Source organism: Phoca vitulina, unplaced genomic scaffold (genome assembly GCF_004348235.1).
Source record: "Phoca vitulina isolate PV1807 unplaced genomic scaffold, GSC_HSeal_1.0 scaffold26, whole genome shotgun sequence".
In the NCBI taxonomy this organism is placed as follows: Eukaryota; Metazoa; Chordata; class Mammalia; order Carnivora; family Phocidae; genus Phoca; species Phoca vitulina.
The window spans coordinates 8,115,675-8,130,407 of record NW_022589729.1 but is presented as its reverse complement, the minus strand read 5'-3'; the positions used below and the strand labels follow the sequence as shown (position 1 = coordinate 8,130,407).

Here is a 14,733-nt window from a genome sequence, read left to right as displayed (position 1 = left end):
CAAGCCACCAGGGATTGAAGGAGAGGAATTTGCATTAAGAGTTTAAGACTTAAGGGGGGGGGGGGCGCCTGGGTGGCTCAGTTGGTTAAGCGACTGCCTTCGGCTCAGGTCATGATCCTGGAGTCCCAGGGTCGAGTCCCGCATTGGGCTCCCTGCTCAGCAGGGAGTCTGCTTCTCCCTCTGACCCTCCCCCCTCTCATGCTCTCTCTCTATCTCATTCTCTCTCTCAAATAAATAAATAAAATCTTTAAAAAAAAAAAAAAAGACTTAAGAGGGGGAACATTTCTAGTTCACAAGGTCTGGAACATGGCTATGGATTTAGTAATTAAATGTGTTGTCTACATGAATTTGAAAAGTCTCAAGATAATGACAGGAGTTGTGATGAAAAGTTAGACCATTAGCTTGACGTCAGAATCTTTAGAGCATACTTGGAGCAAGTCAGGGAGAAGTGAGGAGGAGGGAGGAAGGAGGGTAAGTAATCAGATACCTGAAGTATGACAATACCGAAAGGGATAGAGAGTCTTAAGTGTGGAAAGTTTGAGATTAAAAAGGTTCCTTGTTCTTTTGGTTTGTTGTTGTTGTTGTCCTTTTTAAAGGAGTACTTCTTACTGGTATGAAATTGTTTGAAAGTATGCTTTGGAACTAGGAGAATGCCAGCTTCCTCCAGCTGACGGTACTTGGAGTAGGAGAGAAAAGATAGTTTCTCCTATAAATGCTTGCAAGAAAAACAGGAGAGATAAGGTTTGGACAGCTGGAAAAGAATGGTAAGACATTTGGAGGCAAGGGGAGTAATATGGACATGGAGGTAAAGAAATAAAAATAGTAATTTGATCAGCTTGAGCTTTAAAGGAATGGAGTGGTAAGAGATAATTGAGGGGAAAAATTGGGACCTGATTGTGGTAAGCTTTGAATATCTCTTGACCTCTAAGAGGGTGGTTCTCATTTATCCCCAACCACCCTCCCATTGTAATTCACCTGATAGAAAGAAAAAAGAACGAAACTCAAAATATGAAACATGCTTTCATCGGTAATCATGGTCCAATCCCACTGAATAGCAGCCCTGTCCAGAAGATTCACATGGATACTAACCATGCAGAAAATTATGTCTTTAAAAGGACTATATCCTCCAAAAAAAATTTCAGAAGCCTTGTAAAAATTGAGGTGGATGGTGTGACAAAGGCCATATAGCTAGCAAATGGTTGACTTAGTGTTCATCCCAGAAATTCTTCCTGCTCTATTTGTTGTAAATGCAACATATCAGTTCTGTTTATCCTTCTTTCTCTCTTTCTGTCCCCCTTTCCCCTCTCTTTCCCTTTCTTTGTTTATTCAACAAACATGCTTGACTTTCACTCCAGATTTTTAGTCTTAGTACACTTAGTATCTTATGATAAAATGGGAAATTAATAAATAGTAAGAAAATTTTAAGAATTTTGTCTGTTGAGAAATTACAGTAGCTCATCATTGTTGGAAATACTATTAATATTTAGTAGCTAGGATATTCTTTGCTTATCCAACTCCATGGAATTAAAAAACAAATTTTGAGGACAGAATTCTAGACAATAATATTAAGAACAAAGGCTTTTGTATGATTTATATTTTAACTATTCATATACCAAAAGAACAAAAATTAATAAAACAAGTAGTATCATTGCTCAGAATGGAAATAAAGTCTTAGATGAAAGAAATCTTACAAAATTTTAAAGTGTCTAAATGTGTCTTCATAGATAAGCTTATGAAAATGAACAATTCACATTCACAAATGATTTTTTTTAGTGTTTTGAAAATTGTGGTAAAATACACATAGCATAAAATTTACCATTTGTACCATTTTTAACTCTACTATATTATTCAGTGGCGTTAGGTACATTTACATTTTTATGCAACTATCACCACTACCCATCTCCAAAATTTCTCCTTCATCTCAAATGGATACTCTACCCATTTAACAAAAGCTGCCCCCTTCCTCTAGCCCCTGGTAACTGCTATTCCACCTTCTGTCTCTGTGAATTTGGCTGTTTCAGGTACCTCTTAGAAGTGGGATCATGCAATATTTTTCACATAAATATATTTTGTTACTTTCCAAAGCAAATGAATTTAATATCAGTGAGTGGTTCACATGAGAATGATATACTGGAATCAAAGTGCTTTTCCACCTTTTAGCTATAAAAGTCAGAACCCATACACTTAAAACCTAGATCTCTCTTTTCTCTGAGTCCAGAATAAAATTTAACCTCTTACATTTTGGAATTTTACTTATTGTTAAATCACATACTTTTAGCTACAAAATGTGTAAGAGCAGCAGTGATAATCCCTTTTATAATCATCAACTATGTCCCAAGCACCTTAAAAATTTTGTCTCATTTTAATCTTCACCCCAACTCTATGAAATATGTACTGTTGCATTTTGTGAGCATGGAAGTCAAGACTGGCTGGCTTTAAGTAACTTGTTCAAAGCCACACAGCTGGTAAAAGCAACATCAGGACCTGAACTCATGTCTGTGGCTTGAAAGCTCACACATCATCAGTGCTGCTAACTGAACAGCACCATATTAAAGATAAGAAACATTGCCTCTTTCTGAACCCAAACATTTTAGATATTTAATTTTTAGTATGTTTCTCCTGTATAAAATAATTTAATGGTTATATCTACATCAATTGGACTTGAAGAAATATGGTGTTAAAGTATTCACCTCAAACGCCAAGAATTATACTTCACTTGCTATGACGAAGAAAGAGAATTTAAAATGAAGTCACATCATTGTGTTCATTTGTAAATAACATATTGCAGCCAACTGTTTCTTAATTGCTCAGACTGTTGATAAATAATCCAGCCCTGCTGCTCTCCACAGAAAATTTGCTTTGGATCAGACCAGGCAATTCAAACAATCCTAATTACAGTGAAACCCTTTTATATGAATTTCTGTTTGTTGCAGGGAAGAAAACCCCTATATAAAAGGTTAAGGCACTTATCTCTGATTTTTGCCTGAAACACAGCACCTGATACCTAAGCTCAAGTTATATTAGTCAAATGAATTTCGACTGAATAAAAATAGATAAAGTAATATTTTGTATTAAAAATGTATATTTCATTGCTTTTACTATTTATTGTACTGTCATGAGTTATGTTAATTTTATGTTTTTAATTAAAAGATATAACAGATGTAGAGACTTCATTTAAAGCAATATTTGCCTTGAAATAAACTATGTTGCTAAATGATTATGTAGTGTAACAGAGGTTTGTATATTAATAGACAGATGTATCTATACTAGAAAGAAACCAAGACCTTAGAAAGTCTTCACTATATCAGGGGATTTGCTGTAACATGATATCATTGTATTTATGATTTTATGGTGTTAAAATGAATATTAAATGAAACAAAATTCCCAAGGATTACTCAGGAGGCAGCTAAGTACATAACATTTTGTACAGATGGTTGGAAGGCACAATTTTGCTCCATCACTGCATCCATATCCTTGAAGGATTTCGACTGAAGACAGCATTTCTTTGAATTTTTCATTAAACCAGACGTCTTGAAATATGAATTCCTTTTATGTTTCTGTGAGTTTTGGCTAAAAGAACCCCAGTGAATAAATCATACAATACTACGTGTCACCAGCACTTGTGAATATTTCTGCTTTGTTATTCTATTCTCAGTAGAGCACCATTGATTATCAAACTCAGCGGAGAGCATTTTATGATCATATATCTCCATTAGCTCCTAGTTTGACTACCATAGATTTTTCTGGTTAAGCATGCATTATGTATTAGGAAGCCTATCTCTTCAATACAAAGTTTGATTTCATTTTTCTAAGCCCAGAACTCTTATTATGTATTATGTATAAAGATTCTTATCTTTTATATGTAAAAATAGGCTGCACTGTCTTTGTGTAACTGAACTATATGCCGTCTCTTTTTTTCCTGATTCACAGTTCGCATCTTGTGCTATGAAGATGAATCTCTACAATGCAATGGCTGTCAGGGTAAATATTTCTTCACTTGTTAAACAAATGAAAAGTCAATTGTGCTCTGAATTCGCTTTTAATAAAATGAGCAAGCCAGAATAATGCAAATTTGATTGATATGCTAATGGTTAGAGAGAAAAGAGTACATAGTTAAAAAGTTAGTTATACTAAATAATCTTGGCAGTATTAAAAATTAGAGTAAAATGTAAAACATGTAATTATCAGTGCTTATGTTTTAGAATGTTAAATATCTCTGAGCCATAACTAGAGAAAGACCGTAAATAGTAATGAAGCATTGTATTAGTTTCCATATGTCATATTATAGAATATTGTGATAAATAGATGAACATGGTTCTGGAATATAAGATGCTGGCCCAATACAAATCAATTAGAAATTATTCATATGATTTAGCAGTAATAAAGTCAGTTTCCACCTTAGAAGTTTTATTTCTATCATCTCTATGTTCAATTTTATGTGTTATTTTCCTAATGGAATGCTGAGCTTAGTGATTATGAGGCTGGCTTGGTTTCTGCACAGATTTTGGGAATGGGCACAATAAAAGTATTAGTTCTCTTGTCTCAGATAGTATGGTAATAACTTAATTGTGGAGCTATTATAAATGGAGAAAATACTTTGGTGAATTTCCTAAATGTTCTTAGAACTTATGTTGCCTTATTATATTCTCTTTCATTAATCTATTAGTTCTTCTGCTAATAATAGATTTTATTTTGGGTGAAGCAGCATAGTAAAATACGTTCTAAAAGTCCTGTGCAGAACTATGGCAGCTAAATTAACATTATTTTGATTATTTATACTGCTTTGGGAAGGGTGCTTTCCTCTGCAGGTATGGGTGTGTGCTGAGAGCCTATACCAGGGACGGTCTCCACATATGATCTATCTTTCCTTTTCCTTTTCCTTTTCCTTTTCCTTTTCCATTTCCTTCCTTCCTTCCTTCCTTCCTTCCTTCCTTCTTTCTTTCTTTTCTTAAGATTTTATCTATTTGAGAGAGAGAGCATGAGCAGAGTGGAGGGGCAGAAGGAGAGGGAGAAGCAGGCTCCCCACTGAGCAGGGAAGCCGACATGGGGCTTGATCCCAGGACCCCGAGATCATGACTTGAGCCAAAGGCAGACATTTAACCGACTGAGCCACCCAGGTGTCCACCTTTCTGTTCCCCTATGGTTTAGAGAGAAATATGGGTGGCCGTGTGTGTCTAGGAGGAAGACAAAAGTTTTGTCTTCTATGGTTTAGAAGAAGTAGATCTTCTTCTTTTTCCTGAGCCAAAGGCACATACTGTAGCTGCAGTGGGCTATTTACCTTTGTTAATAATATAACAGTATAGGAAAACAACTTGGTTTTCTTCTTTCACTGGGAATGCTTAAATCTGGGAATTTAGGAGATTTTGATTCTCTGTATAACTCTGCCAAAGACTTAACTTCTGAGCCTTCAACACTGTTAGCTTCTCTCTTTTCTGCTTACTTTGTGTCAGGTGTGTCTCCAAAGTAAAAAGCAGTAGATGACTGTGAAAACAAAGTACTTGATGACCTAAGGCTTAGATGTTTCCATAGATCACCAGGGAAGATAAAGACATAGAAGACAGGGTTAGAAAAATGCATTCTGTTGTTTGCTATTTAGCCCCCAGTCTTCCTACTGAGTTTTGATCTGGCTTGAATCATGATTCTTTTTACCTAGATTAGGCATATCGAAGAAACCGACATCAGTATAAGCCGCTTGAAAGGCAGAGTTTTTGACTTACTCCCAATATTATATTAAAAGCTGCATTTCCTACTAGCATCGCCCAAAGTCAACTTGTCTTTGATTAATGTTAGTGAACGATGTTAAACTTTACCTGAGTCCTGTGATCATGGAAAACAACAAAGTTTAAAAAAATCTCCCCACCCTCTGGAAACAGCTTGCTGCAAAAAAAAATTGCCCTTCACCACATGACTTAGATGAGAGGCACAGATATGTCCCTTGTTTACCTATGACAAGGCCAGGCACAGCGCCCCCCTTCCTAAATTTCCATTCTTTACCTCACATATGATTAGCACAACTGCTTGTCTCCATCGATCAATTGGAAAAACATGTTTATTAACCAAACTGTGGTTAAAGTTCTCTCCCCCCGGGTCCCTGAATTTTAGCCAGCATATAATACCTCCTCCTGAGAATAGGCTGGCTTCCGGGTAAAGCGTTTTCTGATCTATCCGATTATGCCATCCTTTCATCGCACTTCCCCACATCAGGTTCTTTCTAGCCTTGTTTACACCTTCCTATTAAAAAAAAAAACAAAACTCTTTGTGTCTAATTCTTGACATGCTTACAGATCTTATGGTCAAAGCACTCTCCCTATTGCAGAAGTCCACTCCACCTATTGTGATGGTCACTCACTCCCTCTCCCTTATAATAATTCTTTGAAATAAAGTCTCTCTTGCTGTGTCCAGACTTATTTTTTATGCAACACATTCCAGGAGAGAAGAGTAGAGGTGAGGATGCAGTGACCATTAAAGTGAGGCGGAGGAAGGCTTGAGCCAAGCCACTGACGATGCACAGGAGTTTCTGTGAGGCTGTTTGGAGGATGTAAGCACTACTGTGAGAAATTTATAATAAAAACACTTCTCCAATGAAGATATTCAAAGACTGCCTTCAGAGGTTTGGATGAGTTGACTTGGTAATAGACTAGGTACTTACTTCATGTTCCTACGATGAGGAATGAGGCTTACTTGCATGGAGGCCAAAATGACTGCCTAGCAAAGATTAAATTGTAGTGTTGGTTGATCACAGTGACCAGAACTGAATTTATTTGTAAGAAGTGCAGTTTTGCAAGATGGTGCTCTGAAGATTGTGCTTTCTGCAAGAGAGAGTGGCTGAAGAAACCAGTATGTGGTCCACATACCTTCATGTTGTGCACATCTGAAGATTACAATCCTGGCTAGATACCACTAGCTGAAGTTTTACTTCTAATAGCTATACCTCTGCCTTTTCAGTTCATCAGCTACCGAGTAACCTTGTTCAAAATAACTATCCCTTAAATGCTTTAAATATGGGTGGCCGTGTGTGTCTAGGAGGAAGAATTTCTAACAGTCATAGATAACTACCAAAAATTTATATGGCCAATAATATTCAAACTGATATATGTGCACACAAATCTTGAATAAGATTTTCACATACAATAGAAAAGAAAAACTTTTGTCTTAATTTGCCTTATATAATGAGCTGATTACAAATTATGTTTGACTGTTTGAATCCTAGCATGACAGATTATCACCAATTGCTAACGAGGCTAGTGGAGCATTCCTGAAAATAGAGGGATTTAAAAAATATATTTTTTAGCCTATCCATTCCTATATAGATGTCACTTTCTTATAATAAAGAATAAATTATATGATTTTTTAATGTAATACGTATCCATATCCTATTTGCTGTATTTATTTTTTCAAGGGTCACCTTCTCTATAAAGACTTTACGATCCCCCTACCCATGTAGAATTGATCACTCTTTTTATGTCCTATTTTACCATCAACATACTTCTGTTATAGAACCTGTAACATTTTATTATCCTTACTAATTTACATGCCTGTACTTACCTCCCCACACACTGTAAGTCCCTTGGGGCCCAGATCCTATCCTCTTAGTCTTTGTATCTACAGTTCCTGGCTTATAGTAGGTGGTTAAATAAATTTCCCCGAATAAGTCAATGAACGTTAGCCCATTCTTTTCTAAACGAGGAGTAAAAAAAGTCATTTGTTTTAAGTACTTTTTGTTTAAGTCCCTCAGTGTCTTTGTTGGAAATTATTTAAGCCTTTGCTGGGGGACCTTTAAGACTTTTTGAAAATCTGTTGAGGTTATGTGGTATAAATAAACTGGACGTGGTAAGATACTATTTGGTTAGTGCAATTCTCATGTGAATGGAAGATCTCATGAACTTTGGGACCTTGCCTAAGTATCATAACATGTACAGGTTTGAAGGAGGTTTGCTATGATATAAGCTGCTGTCAGAACCCACAGTATGCCTTCTTAAAATCCCTGTTACTGATATGCTGCTAGGTCAGTGACAGTCAATTAATACAGCAATATATTGCTCAATAAATTTTTATCTTAGCTCCCGGTGCCCTATTCCTCCTGTTTCTCTCTGTGACACTTTATTGCCTTTTTGGTCTTTAATTCAACTTTACTCCAGATTAGGGTTCTGCCTTTCCTCCAGCATTTTGGATATTCCATTGTGAATCTTGTCTAAATTTGGTCCCCAACTTTTTTTTTTTAGTTCTCTCTTTTTGAATAGCTTTTAGTATCTTATACAAATGTCCTGAACTGATTGAGTTGCTAAATTCCTTTCTTTCCACATCTCATTTAGATATACAATTGTCTATCCTTTTACAGCCTGGCATAGAGTTGACCCTCCATTTCTGATGCCAGGGAACATCTAATTAAGCACTTAGGTGTCACCTCAGGTCCACCAAACGCTGGGCTTAGCAACTCAGCTTCCTAATAACAGTACTATAAAGATGAAGGCAAAATTCCTTTATGTATAGAAAGTCCATTAAAAAATATCCCCAGGTAGCAAAAAGAAAGTATAGCTTAGCAGGATTATTTCATCCATCCTAAGGTCTATTACTTGTTCCTTTTCCCCAGTACTTTGATTCATGGTTCTCAACATTTAGTGTTTTCTCTTGCTTATGACTTTCGTTTATTGTCTGACCCCATCCCAGATGAAGCCTCTTCTGTGGAGTGGTATATATCATATACTTAATTCTTCCATTTATAGGTCACCCAAGAGGCTAAATGTATATCCAGCCTCAACCTTGTCTTTGAGGCTCCTATTTCCCCAAGAGAATGGCTCCAGATTTTCACACTTATTACCTGAGTATGAATATATATATGTTGCTGGCAGATCTGAGCATACCTTAGTCAAACCAATCATCAGTGGAAGCTATATGTCTCTGAGGCCAGGCAAGAAAAAGATTGTAAAACCACATATTCCCAAATCTTGGTAAGTCAGAACCATTAGTAAATAATAATGAGTTAGCAATTGAATGGCAGTTACTACCCTCCAGGCACCAGTCTTAAATATTTTAACTCTTCTCTGTAATCCTCACAACCAACTCTCAGAGGTCGATACCATTATGATTCCAATTTGAAAGATGAGGAAAGAGAATCACAGAAAGATATCTTGCCCAAGGTCCCACAGCTAGTAAGTGATAGCGTTGGGAATTGAACCCTAGAGGACTGGTACCCACATTTCTGTTACTTCTGACCACTTGTACTCTTGCCTTTACTGCCAGTCTTCCCCTTTTCTCAGTATCTGGATGAGAACAACCATGTGAACCCTGGACTGAGCTCTTATGGAAACTTCATTACTTATGCTCTGGTTTACTTGATAAACTGATCCCTGGTCCTCACAATTCACGAGCATCTTACTGGTAGTACATTTTACTTAGGGAATTCTAAACTTAGTGACAATTAGTAGGAGACCACAGTGAGTGTTACATGCTTCTCCTTGCAGGCAGAATTGGATGACAAACCTCTCCTTGTAAAAGAAGGCTGGGGCCTTTACCTACTGCTATTGCTAGCATCAGGATTTGTCCTCCATCATCACCCTAAGACTGCTAGCAATTTCAACTGCTAATCTCTCTATGCATTAACTCTTAGAGTATACTGGTCTTCAGTAAACGAAACATAATGAGGATATGTAGTCTGTCACAGAGTTTGGAAGTTAACCAAAGTGCTCTCTGCAAAGTATACGTTCCTTATAATGTCCTTGAAAAGCCTCCATTGGGTTATCTTACACATCTTGAGTCCTCCTTTGCTTGTCTGTCCTAGGACAACTGGCGCAATATCATATGAATGCAAATTTCAGGAAGTGCTAATGCATAGTATCTTAGAGATCTCTTAAAAAATATGTTCCATCAGACTTTTTCTTCTCACTTTCAAAATCTATGAGAAATGAAAAATGGAAATAATCTAAAGCTTACAGAGTTTTTAAAAAGCTACTGCTATAATTGATTATTTCAAGTAGAATTCCCTTAACCCTGGAAACTTTGTACATGTTACTGATCAATCATATATAATTATGTAATGATATTCTTTTGGAACCTAGAACATCTCGGCTGATCCTTTATTATTTCAGTTATTTTAAATAATTTGTCTTGAAATTAGTGTCCCAAAATATTTTAGTTCAGATAGAAATCTTCACTTAAAGAAAAATAAAGACTATAATAACAGGAGGATCACTAGATTAAAGATCACTTAAAACAACCAATTTGCAAAGTAACCGTGACTTTATTGGCTCTTTCTTCTTAGAGGTCTGGATCTATGAATACAAATTTTAATTTGCAAACATTAATCTAGCTTGAAACATCAATTAACCATTTTATTTTGTTTCCCACTTGTGTTTAAAATATAAAAATATTAGAAATGATTATATGGTGGCTTTAATTAAAAAATAGTTGAATATGTGTCAGATACATAAGGATCCATTTCAATCTCCTAAACTATTTATAATTCGGTTTTTGTATTTGTAATACTATGAAGTATGTACGTTTAGAATAATGACTCCGTGATTAGATGGATAGAGATAAATAGGAATTTATCAGGAATAATTCAGGAAGTAATTAAGGAAATAATTTAGGACAAAATATTGAATGTCTCTTATATACTAGATATTATGTTAGGCTCTAGGAATACCAGTTAATAGAATAAGATATCCCAAAATGTCAGCCCAAGGAATAAGAGGAAAAGGATCATATAGACCACCCCAAGCTTTTGCCTGATGATGGATGGATATTTAAATTTTCCATCACCATGCAAAAGAATATTTCTTCTCCCTTCCTACTACTTCTAGTACCAGTAACATTGTGAAATGATTAAATAAATTTGTAGTGAAAGGGAGTATAAAGTCAGGTAGAGTGAGGAAACAACATTGAAAAGAAGAAACTGCATATGGGGGCGCCTGGGTGGCTCAGTTGGTTAAGCAACTGCCTTCGGCTCAGGTCATGATCCTGGAGTCCCTGGATCGAGTCCCGCATCGGGCTCCCTGCTCAGCAGGGAGCCTGCTTCTCCCTATGACCCTCACCCCTCTCATGTGCTCTCTCTCTCTCTGTCTCAAATAAATAAATAAAATCTTAAAAAAAAAAAAAAAAGAAAAGAAACTGCATATGGAATGATTATCCAGAATCTTCTGTTAGTTAAAAATACCTAGTTAAGATTTCCATTCATATATGTATGTTTTTGACATGATAATTCAATGACACCTAGTATGAAATTTGGATGTTACTGTTTTTTAAATACCTTTGAGAATTTAGTAAACCTACTTTTCTGTGCTTACTGTATAATCTAGGATGTTGAGCATTCTAATAAATAAGAGCATAGCTATGAGTAAGAGTTCTACTTGTATGCTCTCAAATACATTTAGACCATTGATACTAGGTAGGTTATTATCAGTAATAGAAATTTTGTTTTCCATGTCTTCATTTTAATTCTAGGTGAGAAGACATTTTTTTTTCTCTTTTGATAACCGTAATGTTACTATGAATTTTGAGGAATAAAAGTAAACCAGTGGAGGTGAATCTTTTCTATGAGCAGATGGCTTTTGGTATATCAAGTTTTTGCCATTTGTTTTAGTGCTTAAAATAAACATTATTTATAAGACCACTTACATTTTGATGTTACTTAATGAGGAATATGCATCATTGATTTGACTAGCTTAAGAGGTCATTTAGAACTTGCCCGTTAACAAGCTGTAATCTGCTGAGCACACAATGACTTTGTTTAAAATTATCTATTCAGAGCTGATCAATGACAATAATTGTTTTATACCAATCACTTCTGAAAGTTGCTAATTACTTTAAAGGACATGAATACTAGCCTTTTTTTTTTTTTTTGAAGTCATAACCCATTCACCTTGAAATTAAGAAATGTTATAAAAAGTCATCTTGCCTCTTGAAAGAACTTTTTTTTTTTTAATTTAAAGTTGATTCACTAGTACTGGGACATCAACAGGAAATTTAGGCAAAATTACAGAAGTCATTTGTTCTTATAAGAGAAAGTATAGTAGAATCTCCACTGTATTCATCTTCTGTCAGTTAGGGATTGGTTAAACTGGACTCCTTATAACATAGGAAAATGGAATCTTTTAAATGAAAGAACACATACACATACTTTTTCTTCTTATGTAGTTCATCTATAAGATGTTTTAGTGGAACGAGTCTGGGCTTTTGAATAAGACAGAGCTGGGTTTGTATCCTGACTTTGCCGTTTATTCTTTTACTGGTTATGTGAACTTGATCAAATTACTTAACCTCAGTTTCTTCATTTTTAACATGGAGATCATGCCTCATGCACAAGGTTAGCATGAGAATTAAAGCAGTTAATGTAATACCTGGCACATTCATGAGCTTCCCTTCCCTGGATGGCAGCATCTTCACCTGGTCAAACATCCAGTTTCTTTCTACTTTTACCTACTTACCTCTAGCAAAGCCATTTAAAGATTGATTATCAATCAATATTATTAATGTGGATGAGTTTTAATTTGTTACTTTAACCATCACTTGCTCAGTATGTGTTTTAATACCCAATTCTGAATAAAAGGATTTGTCTTGGAAAGGAATTTTAGCCTGCCTTTGAGTAGATGTCTAGGGAGGTTGGATATTAGAAGATCCCCTGATAACACACCAATTATAGACTCTGGAGGTGGTTGGTGCTGTTTCTAGTATTTGCCTGGTTTGAAGTGGGAGGGAGCCCCTGCCACTGGCTCCTTCAGGTATCCTTCCTATTGACATGGATTCAATTTTAGTTTTGTCCTTTCAGACTTCTTTTCTCAGAATGGGCATACACGCTGCCCTAGTGTGACCTAATCATGAATCAACATCGTTTCTTTTTCCTTCTCAGTGATCCAGCATGCATCGTTTAATCTTATTTGATTTAGAATTTAATGATGTTTTTATCTTATAAGTAGTTCCTACCGTAACACTATATGATATCCTAATATTTTCCCATTTTTCCTAAGTCAATTCTGTTGCTAATGATGGATTTTCTGTCCGTACTTTTGTTTGAAAGTGTTCTCTTCTTTCGTTGTATGACTGTACATGAAGTAAAAGCATGGTGTAATATTTGAAGCTATCCCACCAGCTCTATGACCGAAAGCAATGATTTAACCTCTCTAAGTATCAATGTCCCCTTCTATCAAATGAGACTAATAATAATCTCTACCTCAAAATGATATTGTAATGATTAAATTAGATGAGCCAGGAAAATATTCACTTATTTGCATATATGATTTATATACATATACATATTCCAACTGATTATTCTTTTTCATTAGGAAAGTGGTTTGTATCAATTCCTCACCTTTCTTTGTCAGCTCTAATACAGTTTGGTCAAATTAGAGGGAGATAGTTTCTAAAATGAGTATATAACTTTAAAAAAATAATTTTTCTTATTTAATGAATTTCTAAAATAAGATCACTTGAAAAATATTTGGAAAGGTGCATTTTATAACATTGTTACACTAGCTTGCTTTTCTACTTGTTGTTACTTTGTAGAATTATCTCTGATTTAATTGTTCTTACAAGCTATTTTGCATATCTTCACTGGTTTTAGTCATTCTCATACTGGGAGATTGACTAAAACAGTTCTTCAGAATTTTCATGTTCTGTATTTCAGATTATAAAATTAAATGATCATGTTTTAAAACACGGAAAAATATAGAATACAAGTAAAACATTTTTCTGTTTATTCTTATAGATTCAGCTTTCAAGTTATAAAAAATTTTAGGCTCAACATATTTAGTTTAAAAAGAATAGGCTTTTGGGATAAAACCCAATGGACAAGTGTAGAGAGTCTATATTAATCACCCTTTGCTATTTAAAAAAAAATGTTTAGAGAAGGTGTGTGTTCCTAGCTTAGCTAACTGTGCAAAACATTGGAAGGACTTCATATCCAAAAAAAGAATCATTCATAATATGTGAATAATTCAAAAATACATGTAAACTGCCATAAAATTGTAGGGAATTAAGGGTTAACATTTTTTTTCATCTTTTGCTGTTTTTTCTTCCTCTACTTCTTTAAAGAAGTTGTGGGTTTTTTTGTTTTTGTTTCTGTTTTCCACAAAAATAAGATCTATGCATTATGTTTTTGTTTTGAGTTTGTCTATTAGAGATTATATTAGCAAAGATAAAACATAAAGAGATTGATTTCTCGTGATTAATGGAGCATAATAAGGCAAGAAGTAGCCCACATAAATTTGTTCTCTGAGACCCCCTCCCCATACTCCTTTCATCTAAAAAAACATAGGTGCTTTCAACAGAAATGTTTGTTCTTTGAAAATTGCATTTCACTCTGTTCCCAGTTCTGTATTTTAGTGGTTTAGAAAATGCGCTCTAAAGTCCTAATGTAATTCCTAGATCCATCACCAATGGCTATAAAATTATGAGGAAATTATATAACTTCTCTATTTAGCAGTTTTCTCATCTGCAAATAAGATGATAAGAATATTTCTCATAGGGGGCGCCTGGGTGGCTCAGTCGTTAAGCATCTGCCTTCAGCTCAGGTCATGATCCCAGGGTCCTGGGATCGAGCCCCGCATCGGGCTCCCTGCTCGGCGGGAAGCCTGCTTTTCCCTCTCCCACTCCCCCTGCTTGTGTTCCCTCTCTCGCTGTGTCTCTCTCTGCCAAATAAATAAATAAAATCTTAAAAAAAAAAAAAAAAGAATATTTCTCATAGGGGTATTCTAAAGATTAAATGCATAAATACATACAAACTGCAATACATGTACCTCA

General features: G+C 35.3%; 1 protein-coding gene across 1 annotated transcript in view; it reads left to right on the top strand.

Annotated features, from left to right (window-relative positions):
• The window catches only part of SPATA17 (spermatogenesis associated 17), a 173,754-nt gene that overhangs the window by 20,637 nt on the left and 138,384 nt on the right, over positions 1-14,733 (top strand). Inside the window, exon 4 of the mRNA XM_032422499.1 lies at positions 3,931-3,981. Within this exon, the coding sequence (XP_032278390.1) occupies positions 3,931-3,981 (51 nt within the window). The remainder of the gene's footprint in view (positions 1-3,930; positions 3,982-14,733) is intronic.